Below are 19,654 nucleotides of genomic sequence, written 5' to 3' on the forward strand. Positions count from 1 at the left end.
TAAATTCCCTCGAAGCTCCACATTTAATTTATTTCTGTTTTTAGTTGAAATTGAATTAACGTGACTGAAACCGGCTTCAACCATATACGAACATGGAAACGCCAGCATAAATGGCTGAGCCATTTCGTAAATTTTCACATATTTCTGCTTTATATTTATATTAGTCCAAAATTTTCGTATTGTTAAATTTTTAATAAGCGTTTTTGCTTCAAGTTCGGACAATAGTTCAGCAAGCTCATCTTGTATGTTGATATCCACGTTATCAATTTGCGCCGAAAATGGCGCAATAATCCAATCAGGGATGTCGATGTTTTCCAAATTAACAAAGCGCAGTTTAAAATAGTCGCTTAATTTTTGAAGATGATTTGTATATATTTCCAAGTCTTCTTCTTTTATTTTTAATTGTTGCAGATTTGAAAAATACTTATAATCCTTACGTAGCAATGAAGATCTAAATAAATTTAATTTTACTTGGAAGCCTAACAGTATTGTCGGAGCTTAGATAATTGTTACATCTTTTCCTTGCAGTTTTGTTTGAACGTCATTAAATTTTCCAAATAAGTCTGTAAGGATCTTAAGTTTTACTAACGTTTATTTTATTTTAAATCTTTACTATCACTTCTTATTTTCTACTTCCGGCCAGAGTTATAAGCGTGAAGGAGTTTATGCAAAGTTGTCTGGCGAACGCCAAGTATTTAAGTGTGGCCTTTTTGCCAAGCAGAAGAGAGGAAGCCGTGAGTTCGAAGCAGGCCGCTTACCTTAGAAGTTACGCAGTTGCTACTTTGCCTTCCAGGCCAGAGGTTTTAATCCTCTTGATAAATTAAACGTATTGTAGTGTTCACAGTCTCTGTGCTACATACGCTTCCTGTTATTATAAGGCCAATCTTATTCTAAAGTTAAATTAGAGTTTAGTTTTATTTTGATATCTTTTAAGTTAGACCCCGAGTGGAGGGTCATTGTATTCCGAAGTACGGAAGTCATTGTACATAAAGAAAAAATAAAGGGTTTTGTATACCCTTCGTCTGTATCCTGTCTACTTACTACAATTAGTGAACATAGCTTTAGTAAGCTCTCTGTTCTAGTCAGGTCATTGTATGTTTCCGAAGAAGGCTAGAAGAAACATTGAACCTGATAGTGGCACCCGACGAAGAATAACCATGGCCGAGTTTCAAGAAGAACCTGTGCTGCCTGCAGAAACAGCTCAGAATCCAGAAATGCCAGCTGCCGCCCTGGAAGGATTTGGGTATATTGTCCAGACCATGCGCGCTTCGATGAAACCAGAAGCAACGTTTAATGGAAACTCACAGGTAACCAATTTTTTGGAAAAATTGGATGACCACTTCATGCTCTACCCCGTGCACGAGTTTCAAAAAGTTACCTTAGCTACCAGCGCTTTGAGGGGCCAAGCGCTTAACTGGTTCAAATGTATAGGCAGAAGTCTCTTGGGTCAAGCAGGAAGTCCCACCTATACCTACGAAAATTTCAAGACTGCCCTACTAAAAGCCTTCCCTGTTGTAAGGGATCGTGCGAAATTAGAAACAGAACTTTTCAGTATATATCAACAAAGAATGGAAAACCTCTCGAGTTTTATTTTAAGAAAAATTCACGTTTTCAAGCTCTTGTATGGAAACCGTCCGGATCCTGAAATAATTCAAGTGATTTTGCCGAGGTTACTACCCCAAGTGCAAGACTTTATTGAATTGAGAAATCCGACTACACTGGAAAAATTATTTGAGCTAGCAATCCAGTTTGAAAGTAGAAGAACGGCGGACGTCGAAAGAAGACGCCAATATCAACAGCGAAACCAATTTGGTACGCCAAGACTACAGCAAACTCAAGCACATGGCTACGGAGAAAAAGCGAATCAGTGGGCAAGGAAACCCGAGCATTCAAAAACAGCCGGCGAACGTCGACAGTTCAATAGCAACCCAGGAAAAAAGTCTCAAGGCCAGTGGAGAAAGAAGGAAAGCACCGAAAGGAAAAATAATTTAAACTAAAACGGATTTCTGCTGACGAGAGGGTGCGGAAATCCGAAGGCCACGAAAACCCCTCTTCCTACAAGTTAAATACAGTAATGGTGAAAAATTTAACTCTTCCGAAGATTGAAGTCTTGGTAAATAATATCCCGGCCACCGCACTCCTGGATACCGGCGCGCAGTGTTCCTGTGTGGCAGAAGTCTTTTTTAGAAAGTATTTTCGCAAATACCGCATATATAATGCGGATAATACAACAGTATTAGCGGCGCAAGGAGAACAATGTAAGTGCGTAGGTAAAGTACCTTTGTACATCCGTATCAAGGACGAACAAGTAAAGGTAATGTTTTTTATAGTAAAGAATTTGCAAGCACACTTAATACTAGGAATAGACTTTCTTTCAGACGCACAAGCTACACTGGATTTTAATGAAGCGTCTCTTAAGCTGACGATGAAACCAGTGCGTGTAGAAAAGGTTGAACCGCCAAGGTTAAATCTTGACCACCTGCCTAATGACGAGCAAGATAGAATCCGACAAGTGGTAAGTGAATTTGCTTCCTTATTTAGTGATATTCCAGGATTTACCCAGGTTACTAACCATAGTATTGACACCGGAGATGCATTGCCGGTTCGTCAAAAACCATACCGGTATGATAAGAATAAGGAAAAAATTATAGAATGGCATATTACCGATATGCTACGTAAAAAGATCGTAACGCCTATCTCAAGTAGTTATGCTAGTCCGGTGGTTTTATGTAAGAAAAATAATGATTATCCTTTGGAGCATCCAAAAAGGTGGAGATTCGCTATTGATTACCGTAAATTAAATTCCATAACGAAATATCCGGTATATCCGTTACCGATTATAGAAGAAATTTTAAGGAACATAAAATCAACCAAATTTATGACGACTTTAGACTTAACGAATGGTTATTTTCAAATAGGGATCAGGCCTGAGGACGTGCCTAAGACTGCTTTTATAACCAAGTCTGGCACTTATGCATTTTTGCGAATGCCGTTTGGCCTTTCAGGCGCCCCAGCAACATTTCAGCGATGCATGGACATTGTGTTAAGACCTGTTCTCGGAAAGTCCACATTTATCTATTTAGACGATATCATTATTACTAGTGATAATCTAGACCAACATGTACAGGATTTAAGACAGGTGTTTTCTTTATTAAATGAGGCCGGTCTAAAAGTTAATGTCGAAAAATGCAAATTTGCAGCCCCTGAATTAAAATATTTAGGTTACAAAATATCGCAAAAAGGGATCGAGACAGATGAATCAAAAATAATCGCTGTACAAAAGTATCCGACTCCAAACACGGCAAAGAAGCTCTCTTCTTTTCTAGGACTTTGTTCATATTATAGGTCCTTTATAAAAGATTTTGCGGCTATCGCTGAGCCATTGTTAAAATTAAAAAGGAAAAAGGCAAGATTCTCGTGGACGGCCGAAGCCAATAGTGCTTTCGAAAAATTAAAACAAGCATTAACGCAAGCCCCTGTGTTGAAATTTCCTGAAAAGGATGAAAATTTAGAAATTTCAGCGGATGCTTCGGATTATGCGGTAGGAGCGGTACTTTCGCAAAATCAGCAGCCAGTGGCATTTTTTAGCCGAACTTTAAATCAAACACAAAGAAACTATTCCGCGACCGAGAGAGAGGCACTTGCAGTTCTGTTAGCAGTGCAAAAGTTCCGAGTCTATTTTGGAAAGGCGCCGATAACAGTATATTCTGATCATGCGGCGGTAACTAGATTGTACTCTGGGAAAAATTTATCCCCAAGGTTAATAAGATGGGCACTCAAGCTGCAAGAATATAATCTGGTAATCAAGCATACCCCCGGAAAGGAAAATATCGTAGCAGATGCCCTGTCACGAATTAAATTAGACGAACAGGGTAATACCGTAAAAGTTGCAATGCTGACAGCGTGTACAATAAATTCCCGAGAAACTGTAATAACCGAACTGGGTAAGGATCCTGAGTTTGGAAGTATTTATGAGTATTTGAAGGATCCTGAAAATTTTAGCCACCAAGATATTGTGGCAATAAGAAATAGGGCGGCCCATTACGAACTAATAGATGGTCTATTATTTTATACAAAAACTACGAATTCCAACAACGAATTTCGACCTGTTATCCCAGCTAGTCTTAGATTAAATATCCTGCAAGAGCTCCATGACAGCCCTTTAGCTTCTCATGCTGGTATTCGAAAAACTATCCAACGCGTACGCGAGGCAGTCTACTTTCCTGAACTGCAAAAGTTAACAAGGGCGTATGTCCAGTCCTGCCCAACATGTCAAGCCGTTAATTATATTAATTTCCGCCCGGCCGGGTTTCTAAATAGTATTAAATCCGAATTTCCAAATGAAATAATCGGCATCGATTTATTGGGCCCTTTCCCAAAAAGTCAGTTAAACAAAAGTCGCTATCTCCTTGTTACAGTTGATCATTTTAGTAAATGGACCGAAATTGTTCCCTTAAAACGAGCCTCCGCGAAATTAGTTACCGATTCTATTTTAAATAAATATATTTTAAAATACGGGGCGCCCCTAAAAGTTATATCGGATAATGGTCCTCAATTTGTAAGTAATATATTTGAAGACATGTGCCAAAAACTGGGCATACGTCATTTAAAAATGGTCCCGTACCGGCCGCAATCAAATATAGCGGAACGGGTCAACAGAAATATAGTGAAAATTATCCGTAGTTATGTTAAAAATTTTCATAAAAGCTGGGATAACTATGTCAATGAATTTGCTTTCGCCCTTAGGACCGCAAAACATGATACAACGGGCAAAACTCCTGCTGAGTTATTTCTAGGCAGAAAGGTTATAACACCGTTAGATAAACTATTTTATGTGCAACAAAGAGCCCCAGAATTTAAAATGGGTGATATAGAAAAACTAATAAAAGAAGCAAAAAAGAATACGGAAGTAGCACAAAGAAAACAAAAATTGTATTATGACTTGAAACGACGGGGAGTAACTTATAAAGTAGGGGATGAAGTACTAAAAATTAAGCATTCACTTTCTTCAGCACCAGAAGATAAAACTGCCAAATTTTTCCACGCTTTGAAGGACCATATGTTATAGAAAAAATAACTCACGCTGTTGTAGTGTTAAAGGCAAGAAATGGTGAAACCTGTTCCGCAAATATGGATCAAATCAAGCCCTACTTCGATCGTAATAAAATGCAAATCTTTTCAGATCTTTTGCAGGATCCGGTACGGCAGACACCGCAGGTACAAGTTCCAGAGGTGGGAAAACGACAAGTACAAGGGCAAGCCAATGAGAGACAGAAGCAAGTGAAAAGAAAATTGCCCCGCGGAAAAATTGAAGGTACAAAGAAAAAGAAGCCGTTCCACCGTCCAAAAAACAGAGTTCACGAACACCCCCAGAATGAAGAAGGGAGAAGGACGACGTATGTGGAAAAGACCGGGAGAAAGGACGGCAACTATAACCCGGCTGTGAAACGGAAGATTGACTCATCCGACAGAACTCTCCGCAGCAAAAGTCGCCGAACTGCGAAGGGCCATCAGCGGCGGAGGAAAAAGTACAAGAAAAATTTGAACGGCCAACAACGAGGTCCAAGCAGGATCACGACAGAAGTTTCCCGGTTCCACCAAGACCAGCTGCCTTCAAACGGCCAAGACCACAAGCAGAGGACAGAAGGAAGATGTTCAAGGGTGGCCGTAGTGGTGAAAAACGGAAGCTTCCAGAGGAAAGCACTGAAGGGCGAGCCCGTACAAGAAGGAGGATCAACCAAGCTACGGTCTGCAGCACCTTTAAAGACTGGGCCCAGAAAAGGATGTCTGAATATTACAAAGATAAGTAAAATTTTATGTTACTTTACAAACTTAAGTTAATCTTTCATTCTTACTGCAAGTGGCAGATTTCAAGAAGTTTTACCTCATGCAAGGTCTACCTTTATTGCCAAAAGGGCGAGAAATGAGTTGTGACCGATTTTCTTATTATGTTTTTCAATTACTCGCGCGTAAAACTAAAGTTGATGTATAATAGCGTTGTATAAAGACTTAAATATTGTAAAAAGTTATTGTATAAATTTTATTTAAAACATTCTAACAAGAAAGAAGTTTTAGTCTGAAAGACTTTTTGAAATGTAGTATTATTTCAATGTAGAAAGAATTGGCACTTGCTTTGAAAAGAATAGAAGTTAACAATGTACTACTAATGTATGTTTTCAAATGTGTAAAATTAACGGCATCTTGATATGTTCTTGTATACATGTGAACTGTTATTTTGAATGTTTAGAAATACCGTGATATGGTAAAAGTGAAAGTAATGTTAAAAAATTTGTTATTCGTGTGACTGTAAAGATTAAATCATGGTGAATATGTGTTAAAGGTTGAATGATGTAGTTAGGCTCTCTGACGCTACACTTTAGAGTTAGCCACTTTCAGAATAGTACCTCAGGGTCTAGAGTTGAAATTAGGGTGTGTTAAGAGGTCTCGTATGTTGAATTTTAACACGTTAGTGTTTTGATTGTAGGAGGAAGTGTTGAACACATAGACAGAAACACATTCGTGTTTGGTGTTTTTACAACACATGTCAGAGAGCACGGGGAGAGATAATTAAAATAGTCATGAATGAAATAAGAATGTTAAGAAAAGTATATTCTATACGTTATTTGCAATGTCATTCTGTAACATTTCATTAAACTAGTTTTCCTTCCAGATCTCTGGAAGGAACCAGAATTGAATAAAGCTCCTGTTTTGATGCAGTACAGATGAAAAAGAAAAAAGATTGTTGTATATTCCGGGAGCTGCTATTGTAACAAATTTCTTTCTTTTAAAATTTTCTAGTTTCTAGCTAAGTTATGATTGTAAAAGGTTGGCCTCGCGTTAGTTTCTAGAGCTAAAAGTTTTCAACAAGGTCGTTTTAGACCTCAGTTTCAAACTAATTAACTCTGGCGGGAAGTATGTAAGGATCTTAAGTTTTACTAACGTTTATTTTATTTTAAATCTTTACTATCACTTCTTATTTTCTACTTCCGGCCAGAATTATAAGCGTGAAGGAGTTTATGCAAAGTTGTCTGGCGAACGCCAAGTATTTAAGTGTGGCCTTTTTGCCAAGCAGAAGAGAGGAAGCCGTGAGTTCGAAGCAGGCCGCTTACCTTAGAAGTTACGCAGTTGCTACTTTGCCTTCCAGGCCAGAGGTTTTAATCCTCTTGATAAATTAAACGTATTGTAGTGTTCACAGTCTCTGTGCTACATACGCTTCCTGTTATTATAAGGCCAATCTTATTCTAAAGTTAAATTAGAGTTTAGTTTTATTTTGATATCTTTTAAGTTAGACCCCGAGTGGAGGGTCATTGTATTCCGAAGTACGGAAGTCATTGTACATAAAGAAAAAATAAAGGGTTTTGTATACCCTTCGTCTGTATCCTGTCTACTTACTACAATTAGTGAACATAGCTTTAGTAAGCTCTCTGTTCTAGTCAGGTCATTGTATGTTTCCGAAGAAGGTTAGAAGAAACATTGAACCTGATAAGTCTGCTAAATAAAAAATATGGTTCTTATTGTTTTGGAGTTCATTGCTTAGAACAGGATTTATTTCGTTCAGAAATTCTGTCTTGGAGTCAAATAAATTGACGAGCCGTTGCAAGCATACACCTCTAGACAACCATCTAACCTCAGTGTGCAGAAGTAATTGGTTAAATAACTCATTGTTTTCCTCACAAAGTTTGGCAAATAATCTTGATTTAAGGGGTTGAGCTTTAATTTGGTTAATAGATTTAATACAAAACTGTAAAGCTTCATGTAACTCTGAACTCAGATATTTTGCTACTAAGTTGTGTCTATGCAACACACAATAAATAGTACAAATACCGGGCACTTTTTCTTTGAGGCATGTAGCAAAACCTCGGTAACGCCCTACCATAGAAGGTGCGCCATCTGTGGCTACTGCTATTATATTTTCAAGCGGGATGTCATATTTATTTAAATATTCTTGTAAACATCTAAAAATTGTCACTCCCTTCCCATAGGTTTCAAGATATTTAGCAAATAAAAATTCATCAATGACTTCTCCTTTAATTTTACTGAAATATCTAACATACGCTATAAGAATAGCAGAAACGCCAAAAACAGATTCATCAAGTTGTATAGAGAACTTGCAATTTTTTAGCTCCGAAACTACTGTGTTTTCTATTTCTTCGGCCATTTCGTCAATACGCCGTTTTACAGAATTTGCACTTAATGGCAAAGACTTTAAAACATTAGTAGAGTCTTTTTTCATCACGTTCTCAATGACGTCTTTAATTGCAGGTACTATAATTTCTTCTGCGATTGTGTGGGGTTTTCCCTTCTTTGCTATATTAAGCGAAATCTTGTACGAAGCAATTAATACTCCTTCATTTTCAGTTTCAGTAGACTGTTTCATAAAACTTTTTAGAGTTCGTCGACATGTGAATTTTTCTTTGAGTTTTTTGAAAAACTCTAATTCTTAATTTTTTTTATCTGAATGAAGCCTTTCAAGATGATCTTTCATTTTTGACGGTTTCATGTATTCATTTCCAAAAGCTTTTTCGCATATAAGACACATAGGAATAGTTTCATTTGTCGGTGAACAAATAAATCCAAATTTTAAGTAATCCAATGAATAATACCGACACTTCTTTTTAGATACTGAAGCTGTCATTTTTAAATTAGGGTTCTGTAAATAAGTTAAAATTAAGTTGGTATATTATACTAATCCACATTATTAAAGCTTACCTTTTCACAAGTAACAATAATTAAAATTGATATCAAAACTAAACGAATAGTTTTATAGAAATAATAACTCATTATCCAATGATAGATATAATAGTAGTAATAATGACACTACAAGCATTTAATACTGTTCACAGTTCACAAAGATAGCTGAAAATGTATATGATATTTGCGTTTGTAGCATCCAGTGTAGAATTGGACAAGCGCACATATGCATCTGACTTATATGCAAGGCTCGTATGGTTTGCGATGGAGACAAAGGGCGAACCAACGACACGATGCGTAACTGCCGTATAAAAAAGAAAAAAACTAAAAGAACTAAAACCACACACATAAGAAGAAAGAAAACGGAGTACTGAAGATTCCCTTCGCGCTTAATGCATAGAAAGCCAACGGCAGTGTCGTCGCTCGCCAAGTCTGCGCCAAAGGCTCCTAATTGGTTGATGGGTTCGCCAGCAAGAGACACTGATAAGCCTCAATCGCTCTTCTGGCTACATACTATGAGTCGTGCAAATTACAAACTGGTCACAAGGTCAAGTTGTGACGTCACGGTATACATACGAAAACCCATAAGGAAAAAAGGGGCAGATTGTTTTCTGATTTATTATTTTATTTTCTATAAAGAATATAATATTAAGTCAATTATAAAAATATTTTAAATTTTTACGTACGCAGTTAGATATGTGTGATTTGCGTATTAAGAACTGTTTTTCCTTCGAGTCCCAATAGACCCCCATTCGACCCCTTGGGTCAGATAGACCCCTACTGTTGTTAAATAGACCCCTAGGGGTCTATATAGACCACTTTGGCGACCCCTGGTCTATGGTGTTGCTTGCTTGGAAGTTGAAAATCAATTGACCTACATAAGGACGAAGCAGATTAAGGAACTTCTGATGTCCTCCATAAGCTGTCTTGAACCTCTGTTTCAGAGTATAAGTTAACTGAGCGCCCATTAGATAGCTGATTATTCTGTGGTCGCTCAGAGAGGGAATGTCCATAACATGCCATTCCGACATTTCATTTGCTAATTGGGAAGAAACCATGGTTAAATCCGGCCAACCTTCCGCCCTTATAGTGCGAAAGGTGGCCGGTGAGTCTGAACGACGTATAGTGACGTATAGTTTCGTTAAGTCTTCCACACTATACGTCACACAAGTGTCTAATGCTCACTTGTGTGACGTATAGTGTGGAAGTCCATTGGAATCCATCTGTCTATTGGAAGTCCTCTACATTCCGAATCCACCTCTACATTCTAATGGATCTCTACATTTCAATCCAACCTCTACATTTCAATCCATATTTCCTCTACATTCCAATGGATCTGTTATACAGAGATTGTTCGCACATTTTTAGACGACTTTTATTGTAGTTACAGAAATATTTCACCTAAAGCTTTTATCTTTTAAATGTTTAATTGATAAACCTTATTCTTCACTATCTTTCTCCCTCTTAATTTCAATCACATATTTCATCTACATTCCAATGGATCTGTCCATTGGAATCCATTGGAAGTCCGTTGTAATCCATATGTCCATTGGAAGTCCTCTACATTGCAATCCACTTTTACATTCCAATAGATCTCTAAATTTCAATCCATATTTCCTCTACATTCCAATGGATCTGTTATACAGAGCTTGTTCGCACATTTTTAGACGACGTTTATTGTAGTTACAGAAATATTTCACCTAAAGCTTTTGTGTTTTAAATGTTCTAATTGATAAACCTTATTCTTCACTATCGTTCTCCATCTTAATTTCGAAGACAGTACAACCTTTTTTAATATCTAAACAGGTATTTTACCCCATTCCTCTTGAAAAGCTATCCAAAATCCAAGAAGAGTTGTAGGTCCACGTTTTGACAATTCGCTTTTAAAAGTTTAAAAGCTCAAAAACCCGTTGATGATACATCAGGAGATTTAGTAGGGATATCAGTGAAGTGTACTACGTTGATATACGTTTCTTGTCCAATTTTTACAGGAAATTCACAGCGGACTTTCACGTGCCGCTTGCTTTGTCTTGATGCAGTTCTACTAATTCACTATGGGTAAACAGGAGGTCTTTCATCACAGTGTTCCTCACTTTCATTCTGCTAAATGAAGTGGCGACTAACCTAGTGAACTGTTAAGGAAAATATCGCTTAGTTCAAAGAACAAAAAGCGTAAACTCAAGAAGGGTTAATTATCCTTTATTCACTCAAAAAAAGATTAACAGTAGGTCGCTTTCTTTGGGCGTACAGCAAAGCCTCCAATTAGGATTACATTCAAAAGTAAGAAATAAGAACTAACTATTACTAAGAGGTTTAGCCGAAGCTAACACAATTCTAATGTAGGTGGCCTGTAATCTGAACTAGCCGGCGAACTATCAAAGGGCACGTAATAATACGGCCGAGCGTAACAACAGCTTAGGAAGACATAGCCCAAAGGCAAACGCGCGCTACTCAGAGTCAGACTTGACAGTACCGTTATGAGTCCTTGCCACGCCTGACCTAACTACAGTAGGAACAGATGTTCGAGTACTCTCTGCTTAAGCCCGTTTTTATGATACATACGAGAAAAGAGAAGCAAGACTGGAAAACGTTCGAGTATCCACCACTCAAGGTTTTTTCGTCTGAAACAGACAAGAAATGAAAAGCAAGATTGGGAAACGTTTGATTAGGCACTGCTCAAGAACATCCGTCTGAAACAGACGAGCAACGCGAAACAAGACTAGAAAACCTTCGAGTAATTGCTATACGAAGCCATTCATGTGAAAGAGCAACAGGAAGCAAGACTGGAAAACGTTGGAGTATTGCTCGATCCAGACAGACACTGCACGCTAATTTAAATCTTGATGCATTCCATTACAGTGCTAATTATGATTACAGTCTTCCTCCAGGTGTGATCGTTCGAAAGATCGATAAATTATGCATATATTGCAGAGCCTTGAATATTTCAAGTCAGAATTAGAATGAAGAACTAAGAATAAAATGGAATGCTGCGCCGGGAAAAGTAATTGTTAGGATTAAATACACCACCCAAACCAATATCAGCTTTTGTATCAGGCACATAAGCCAGTCCTAGCATGCAAAATATCCATAAAGAAAATATTTTATAACAGAATTGAAACAGAAACACATTTCTTCCCTTTAAGTAATATTGTAACGCATGACGGGTAACAAAAAAAAAAAAGAGATTAAAGATATTATGACCATAACTTGAAGAACATTTTGCATTCATATCAAGACCTAAGGTCACTAAAATTACCAAATTCGGAACATGAGAACAACTAGTCATCTTCATATATTTATTTACAAGGTGGTTAAAATTAAAACACCCTTTACTCTGAGCTCTTTATACATCGAACTACTGAGTGTAAAGACCCCAGAATTGTTGAACATACTATTGAAGAATGGGAAAACGGATTATGTGAAAAAAAAAAATTAGTTCCAGAAACACTGATAGATGACGCTGTGCAACAGAAAATGCGCTGAAAGGGCATAAATAATCAAAAAAAAAAAAAAACAGACGTGAAGTATGGAAATATTCCTTTTTAATTTCTATTGATAATATGAAAAACGAACACAAAAAAGTAAAGAAACTTAAACTGTCATTGTAACTGCAGTTTCGCTCTCTGGCCATCTCGTTCTCCAGATCTTAAGCCATGTGATTTTTGGCTGTCGGTTCACTTAAAAAATCTTGTTTATCGACGACGTGTGGTAACTTTGGCAGATTTGAAAGACATTATCACTCTGCATGTGAGAAGCATCTCAATCGACCCATTACGATGCGCAGTTAAACAAGCTGCCTACAGACTGCAGATTTTACATCTTGAAGAAGGAAACCATATTGAGCAGCTTTCCTTACAGCCATAAGGTCTTTTAGATATGAATGTTTGGTACATTCGAATAAAATGTGTTATAACAGCTGAGATGCTCTTTTCAGCATATGTTCTGTTCTACAGTCTCACCTATCAGTGTTTCTGAAACTAATTTTTTTTCACATACTTCGTTTACCCATGTTTTGAATAGTATGTTCAATAATTTTGGAGCCTTTACACTTAGTAGTTCGATGTACAGAGAGCTCAGAGTAGGGGCGTTTTAATTTTAACCACCTTTTATTTCTAATTCGCAGTAAATAGCGATTTAATTTAAGTGTGTTTCCTTTAATATTACCGGATTTCAATATCAATTTTGACAACATTCTCTCTACTTACCTGTCCCAAGAGTGTGGTCCACAGAAGGTCCTGTATCAGCAGAGTTCAACTTTCCTCTTCCTATTTTCCAGTTTTCGTAGTTTCTCCGATCATTTGACAGAAAGGAACAAATGTTTTGTTCAAAGTCACACTTGTATGATTGTTGAGCTAAAATACAAAAAATAATGAATCGATTATTATAAATAAGGTTCGTAGCTCTAGTTTCTTTACCGTTAAAATAATTTTAAATATTTTTAGTGGCGAAGTCTCCTGATTTCTAAATTTCGTATTTCGTAAATTAGCGCAATTTTACCTAACATTTATTCTAGAGTACAAAAATATTACTACATTCGTCTCCTTATCGTATTCCTAAGATTTGATCGGATTCCTAGGATCTTAATGATAATTTAAATTTGTAATCAATATGTAACTTAAGATTAGAAAACATTATTCAAATTCCCTTTTTAATACTGGGGCAATAGCTTTGATTAATGTAGTAATGTGATGAATGTAATCTGCAGTAAAACATTTCTGCTTTACATTTTATTATTGAAGAATTTCTTTTCAGTATATCTGTAGAGACATTAGATTCATTAGAGACATTCTAAGCAGGAGATGTCAAAAATGAGTAGTGTCCTAACCGGGACTCGAACCATGGACCTCTCGAATATGCGTCGAGTGTGCTGACCACTACACTACGATGCATACTAAGAAAGTGGGAGAAATACCTTATATACTCCCCCTTTTAAAGGGCGAATGGAGATTAGGGGGCCCAGTCGCTAAATCCTGGGGGTGGAGAATCATCATCCACCACCCTTTTAGTTCGGGCGCCACTGTAGCGACATTAAGTATTTCGAAGCAGGAGATGAAAAAATGAGCAATGCCCTCGCCGGGACTCGAACCATGGACCTTTTGCATACGCGTCTACTGTGCTGACCACTACACTACGAAGGCATGCTAAGAAGGAGGGCGAAATACCTTATAAAACATACTGTTGCGTGCGTACAGGTTCGTAATAGATTGAATGCACAAGTTATAAAAAGTTAATAAAATTTATTCTTATCAAAAGAAGTGTATCAGAACGATGGAATTTTCCTCAGAGAAATTGGTACAAGTGTTCACAGTTTCACGCAATATAATCAGTAGTTATACTTCAAATTACTAAAAACGTTAAATATAACTTAATGCAAAGGGCATCTAAATACCGTCTTTTTCTGAAAATAAGACATTGTCCGAAAATAAGCCCTATCGTGATTTTCGGAACTTTTTGTAAAATAAGACATCCTCCAAAAATAATCCCTAGTTAAAATAATGTGACAAAAAGGATTCGTTAAAAAATGTTGTTGTTTTATTAAGTATAAGTAATAATATGTTTAGCTTTCCTAATACTCGTATTTCAGAGAAATGTTTGAAACAAAATATTCCGTGAAATTAATTGTTTCCCTCTACAGTTCGTTTCAAATTAATTCTTGGAATTTATCTTAACCAGTTTACCGTTTGCCCCGAGAGAGATACGTTCACAGTAAAGGCATCGTCATGCGTTAGCGTCGGCAGACTCTCGTCGGGATGAAATTTGGGCTGAACCGTAACCCCCGAGACACATACGACCTTTTTCCAAACCCCACAGAATGAGTCGAAAATCAAAAGGGGTGACTAATGGGTAAAAAATTCATGGGACAAAATAACTGATAGTGATGTTTTCAATGCCCTACGAACAGGCTAGAAGTATTCATTTAACGATAGCTATATCGCAAGACATGAGAGATTCGGACCAATGATTCAACAGGAATTGGATTTGAAAGAAAATCAGAATATAATTCAGAATTTTATTTATGACGATGTTCCAGAAGAAGATGACATGAATGTAATTGAATAAATTTAAATTTCTGTATTCTGTGTAAAATAAATATTTAATAAAATTACATAAATATACTTTTATTTTTGCCCTCCCCCGAAAATAAGCCCTAGCGCGTATTTTGGACCAAAAAAGAAAGTAAAACAGTGTCTTGTTTTCGGAAAAAGATGGTAGAAAGCTAACTCCAATTTATCTCAGTTCGCTCGGAAATAACAACTCACAAAAACAGTAACTAAGCAACTGAGCTGAGATGCTCTCTCTCTGGCTTTTTATAGTTTTCAACATGTCGCGAGCTATTTCTAGTATTTTATGCTTCCCGAAATTACTGGGAACAGGCTGAAATTACGGTTACAGCTGATATAGTGGTCAAATACATTTATGCAATTTCAATAAAAATTACCGAGATGCACATTTACTCAACGTTAAATGCACGCGCGCCTATAATTCTACTAAAATTAGCTATCTAAATACAAAATTCGTAACAATATCATGGTATTATACTTTTCTCCTGTAATTCTGTTTTGACAAATCATGCAATTACAAAAATATGACTTTCTTAAACAAGTGGTTAATCATCAATATACGATCGACACTTTTTGTTGATATATTACTTTAAAGTAGGCAATTCAAATTAGTAAAATTACCGTCATATGAACGCGTACATTTTGCTATTATATTCGCAATCGTAATTCAATCCTGTACACTATACGGTCCAGCATATTTAACTCAATACGATGAATATGAAACTGTTTAAAACACTTACCACTCTGTAAGTGTTTTCACTTACAGAGTGGTAAGTGTATCAAAACTGTAAGTGAAATCAAAACAGTTACCTCTTTGTGGTCCAGCTCATTTAACTCAATAGGTAAATTTGAAACAGGTGCAATTAGCACATTTACCACTGTGTGGTCTAGCACATTTAATCTATAGGACAGTGAAACAGGTAGAATCAGCACATTTAATACTGTGTGGCACAGCACGTTTTACTCAATAGGATGAATTTGAAACAAATGCAATCACATTTACCATAATGTGATCTAGCACATATAACTCAATACGATGAATTTGAAAGAGGTGGAAGCAGCGCATTTAGCGCTGTATGGTCCAGGAATCAGCACATTTACCACTGCGAGGTTCAGCACATTTAATCAGTAGGACAATGTGACACAGGTAGAATCACCACATTGAATACTATATGGTCCAGCACATTTTGCGCAATAGGGACGAATTTGAAACTGATGGAATCAGCACATTTAACATTATCTGGTCTAGCACATTTAACTCAATAGGGCGAATTTAAAACAGGTAGAATCAGCCCATTTAACACATTGTGTGGTCCAGCAAATTTAACTCAATACAAAACCATTTGAAACAAGTCACAGTGACAATTTTGCTGGCCCTTGATACACAGAGAAATTTTTCCGCGCCTTAGACAAATTTTATATACAGAAATGGTCGTCAACCGAAGTGATCTGGGACATCGAATAATTTATTTTCTCCTGGAATCTTCTCAGTTTCAATTAAATAAATTTACAGTGTATAATTCAGTGTTTATACACAATGATCAGAGCATCTTCAGTACTTTTAGTTTTAACCAAACTATCGTATAGAATTGTTTCAGTGCTATCCTGTGAGCTACAAGCTTTCCACTGACAATCAGAGAGACAAAAAATTAATCATTGCTCTCCCAGATTTTAATTTTATTGTACAAAAACTAGTGTAATAGCTAAACATGTGCTTAACAGCTGCAAGTGAAATGTTATCATGCACACCGTCAAAGAACTTTTTATTGGAAATTTCCGAAGAAATACCAGAATTTACATTTTAGTGCGCTTTGAAATTTGACGTATTTATTATAACGGAAATGTTGTGTAAGCCCTCTATTAAAATTATTTGAATGTATGAACGATGTGTCAAAGCTAGGAACGATGTGACTTTTTTTTCTTGTCCTGCATAATGGAAGGGCAAGGAAAATGGGTTGCCATATATTAAGAAGTTCGCAAAGTGAATTATTCTTGGAAAAAATGCCAATATAAATTTGTGAATTTCTCAGTAAATTTCGCACCAAATTTTACAAAATTTAATATTCAGGCATAATTTGAATCGTTGAATCGAAATATGAAAAACAATTGGTATGTTATTTCAGAAAAAGTCCGATTTTGTGTCAAAATACCTATGTTATAACAATGCTATATATAAATCTGGTACATATCCTAAGTTGCGCTTTCGAGACATGAAAAAAACAATTTGAATTTCGTCAATCGCCGCAGTAGAACGGAAAATATAGAACTCTCCTTTTTTTTTTTTTTTTCGCAGTGTACATACAGAGCGCATGCATCTAAAGTTCACTTCCGAAATGTAGGAGTAATGTTGATAAACATAGCAACTTATTCATCTTCATCAAGAACAAAAAGCAGGAATTAATATTTACCAGCACTTCATCTCGTACAGATAATGTATCTTCGTTTGTCGTAACGGTTTCGCTTCCACTGATTTATCAGTCAGCTTCCAAGGACTAAACTCTCTTTCGAGATAATTTGCTCTTGAAAATCATTCATTGACACAGAAGTATTCAAAATTTAGAATCGAAATAAAATGTTACGAAATGTTTTAGTGCCATTTTACAGTAAAATTGATAAATGAGTATTATAAGTAAGAAATAAAGAGATATTTTAAGCCTATCTCCCCGAATTTCATTATAGATATTTTTCTCATTCAATCAATTCAGTTCTCACTTCGTGGCAAAGCAAAAATGCATAAAACCTCAAAACATCTTCATTAAAAATTGTAAAATACGGAAAAACCAACAATGCCAAATACAGTTAAAAATTGTTAAAAAATAATTTTTACCGTTAAAATCAAAGTTTCAATGCAAGCAAACAATTTAGAGCAGGAGCAATTTAGTCCAACAGGCAGGGAGAACAAATTTTCGGTGCACGATATTAAAAGTTAATTTTTCCTCCCGCTGAACAAAGAGACACTGAAATTAGTGCTAAACTGACTTAATTCACTATTTAGTAAGTCTCAAATGTAAACAAATGGCAGCCTCGTTAGGCTTATCGCCATTTAAAATTTTAAACCGTTGATAATTCTAAAACTACTGCCTGCAGCTTAACTAAAGGCATAATAATCTTAACTGGAACATAAGAACAACATAAGCCAATCAATCACTTTTAAAGCAAAAAACGTACAATTACGAACACAAAATAATTGAGCTCACAGAGCTGGATATCAGAGTGGGAATATATGTATGTATATTTATATATATATATGTTTGGTGCAGCCGACTGCAATGAAATAGGGAAGTGCACAACTACATGTTATAACAGTCCCGTAAACAAACTTTCAAAGGCTACTCGTTTCTGAGTTATACGAGATACATACGTACATATGTACGTACGTGCAGACGTCACGAAATAATCTCTTTTGAATTCATTTTAAATCCGTCTTACGATCCGTTTTGGAAAATAAAGCGTCCTTTATTCTGTCCGTACGTACAAATGTCACTCAAAAAGTCATTCAATTGGATTCGAGAGGGATCAGAATAGACATTTTCGTAAAAATATGATGCCCGAAATTTTTCGCGATTACAAGACTTCCTTTACTTCGTACAATGAAGTAAAAATGATCTGTCCATGACCAGAAATTACGAACTGAGAAGTGAATGAAAAAAATCCAATTTTTAATATTATATTTTCACTGAGGTGTTACAAGCCTTCCGTGGGCAAGAAGAATAGGAAGCTGAGATGAAAGCTTATAAGCTTATAAGGTATTTCTCCTTCCTTTCTGCATGAATTCGTGGTGTAACGTGTAGCACACTCGGCGCGTATTCGAGAGGTACAGGGGTCGAGTTTCGACATGGGCACTGCTCATTTATTTCTTCAGTTCCTAATATTGAAAAATTCTAAGTTACTCTACAGTGGCGTCCGATCATGATTCTTCATCACCGAGATTTGGCGATTAGGTCCCCTTATCCCGAGTTTGTGCTCTATTTTGTAGGTTTGCAGTCTTTCATTATTTGACTGAACTGTGAACAAACAAAAATAATTTTTACCGTTAAAATCAAAATTTCAATGCAGTGAAACAATTTAGGGCAGGAGCTATTTAGTCCAGCGGGCAGGGAGAACAACTTTTTGGTGCACAAAATTGAAAGTTAATTTTTCCATCGGCTGAGCAGGTGACAGGTGACGGAGGACGGGGACGCCTGATGTTTAACAGAGGTAAACAGGCATATGTCCCGCGCCCTCCCCTATCTAGTGGCAGCAACTCCCAGGAGCCTCATGAGGCCACCTTGGGAATTTATTGAAGAATTTTACGTAATTGTACATGGCCATACAGAGGCGTCTTAGGAATACATTAGTTTTGATCGATAGGCGGATGATTTGTTACATCTTGGTTTTTAGACACTGTTAGACACTAATTACAGCATATACATACACATACAAGTACATACAATTGCACATATAAAGATACATACAAAACACTTGTAAAACACATATAAAAGCTCATATATAACACATATAAAACATGTAAGCACATTATATAAAAATAGAAATTAGATACTAGTTTGCACACACTTATACAAGTAAAACACATACTTATAATGAAACATATTTAAGCTAATATATAGTATACACTTACACTAAAGACACATTTAGATCATTTAGACACATTTAGATCACATATCACATGTAAAATGCGCAAATAAACATACATAAAGCATGCAGGCACACTGTAGAATATTAAATTTTGTTATTAGATGATATAGTAGTTACAGATGAAACTTTACTCTGGAGAATACATGATGCAATACATTATATCTGGTACACAATACTTATTTAATTTGAATAGATATGCAGCGCTTTTTATATACATAATGCTTACAGAATTGATACACAATGTAAAAACAGATACACTATGCTTG

The 19,654-nt window shown here is 36.3% G+C and overlaps 1 protein-coding gene across 1 annotated transcript in view; it reads right to left on the reverse strand.

Annotated features, from left to right (window-relative positions):
- The window catches only part of LOC118194239 (MAM and LDL-receptor class A domain-containing protein 1-like), a 458,361-nt gene that overhangs the window by 428,373 nt on the left and 10,334 nt on the right, over positions 1–19,654 (reverse strand). The window contains exon 2 of the mRNA XM_085827015.1: positions 12,897–13,043. Coding sequence (XP_085683141.1) covers positions 12,897–13,043 — 147 coding nt within the window. The remainder of the gene's footprint in view (positions 1–12,896; positions 13,044–19,654) is intronic.

The sequence above is a fragment of the Stegodyphus dumicola genome, chromosome 11 (assembly GCF_044657685.1).
Source record: "Stegodyphus dumicola isolate Sdum_Otavi_A_Nest chromosome 11, ASM4465768v1".
NCBI lineage: Eukaryota > Metazoa > Arthropoda > Arachnida > Araneae > Eresidae > Stegodyphus > Stegodyphus dumicola.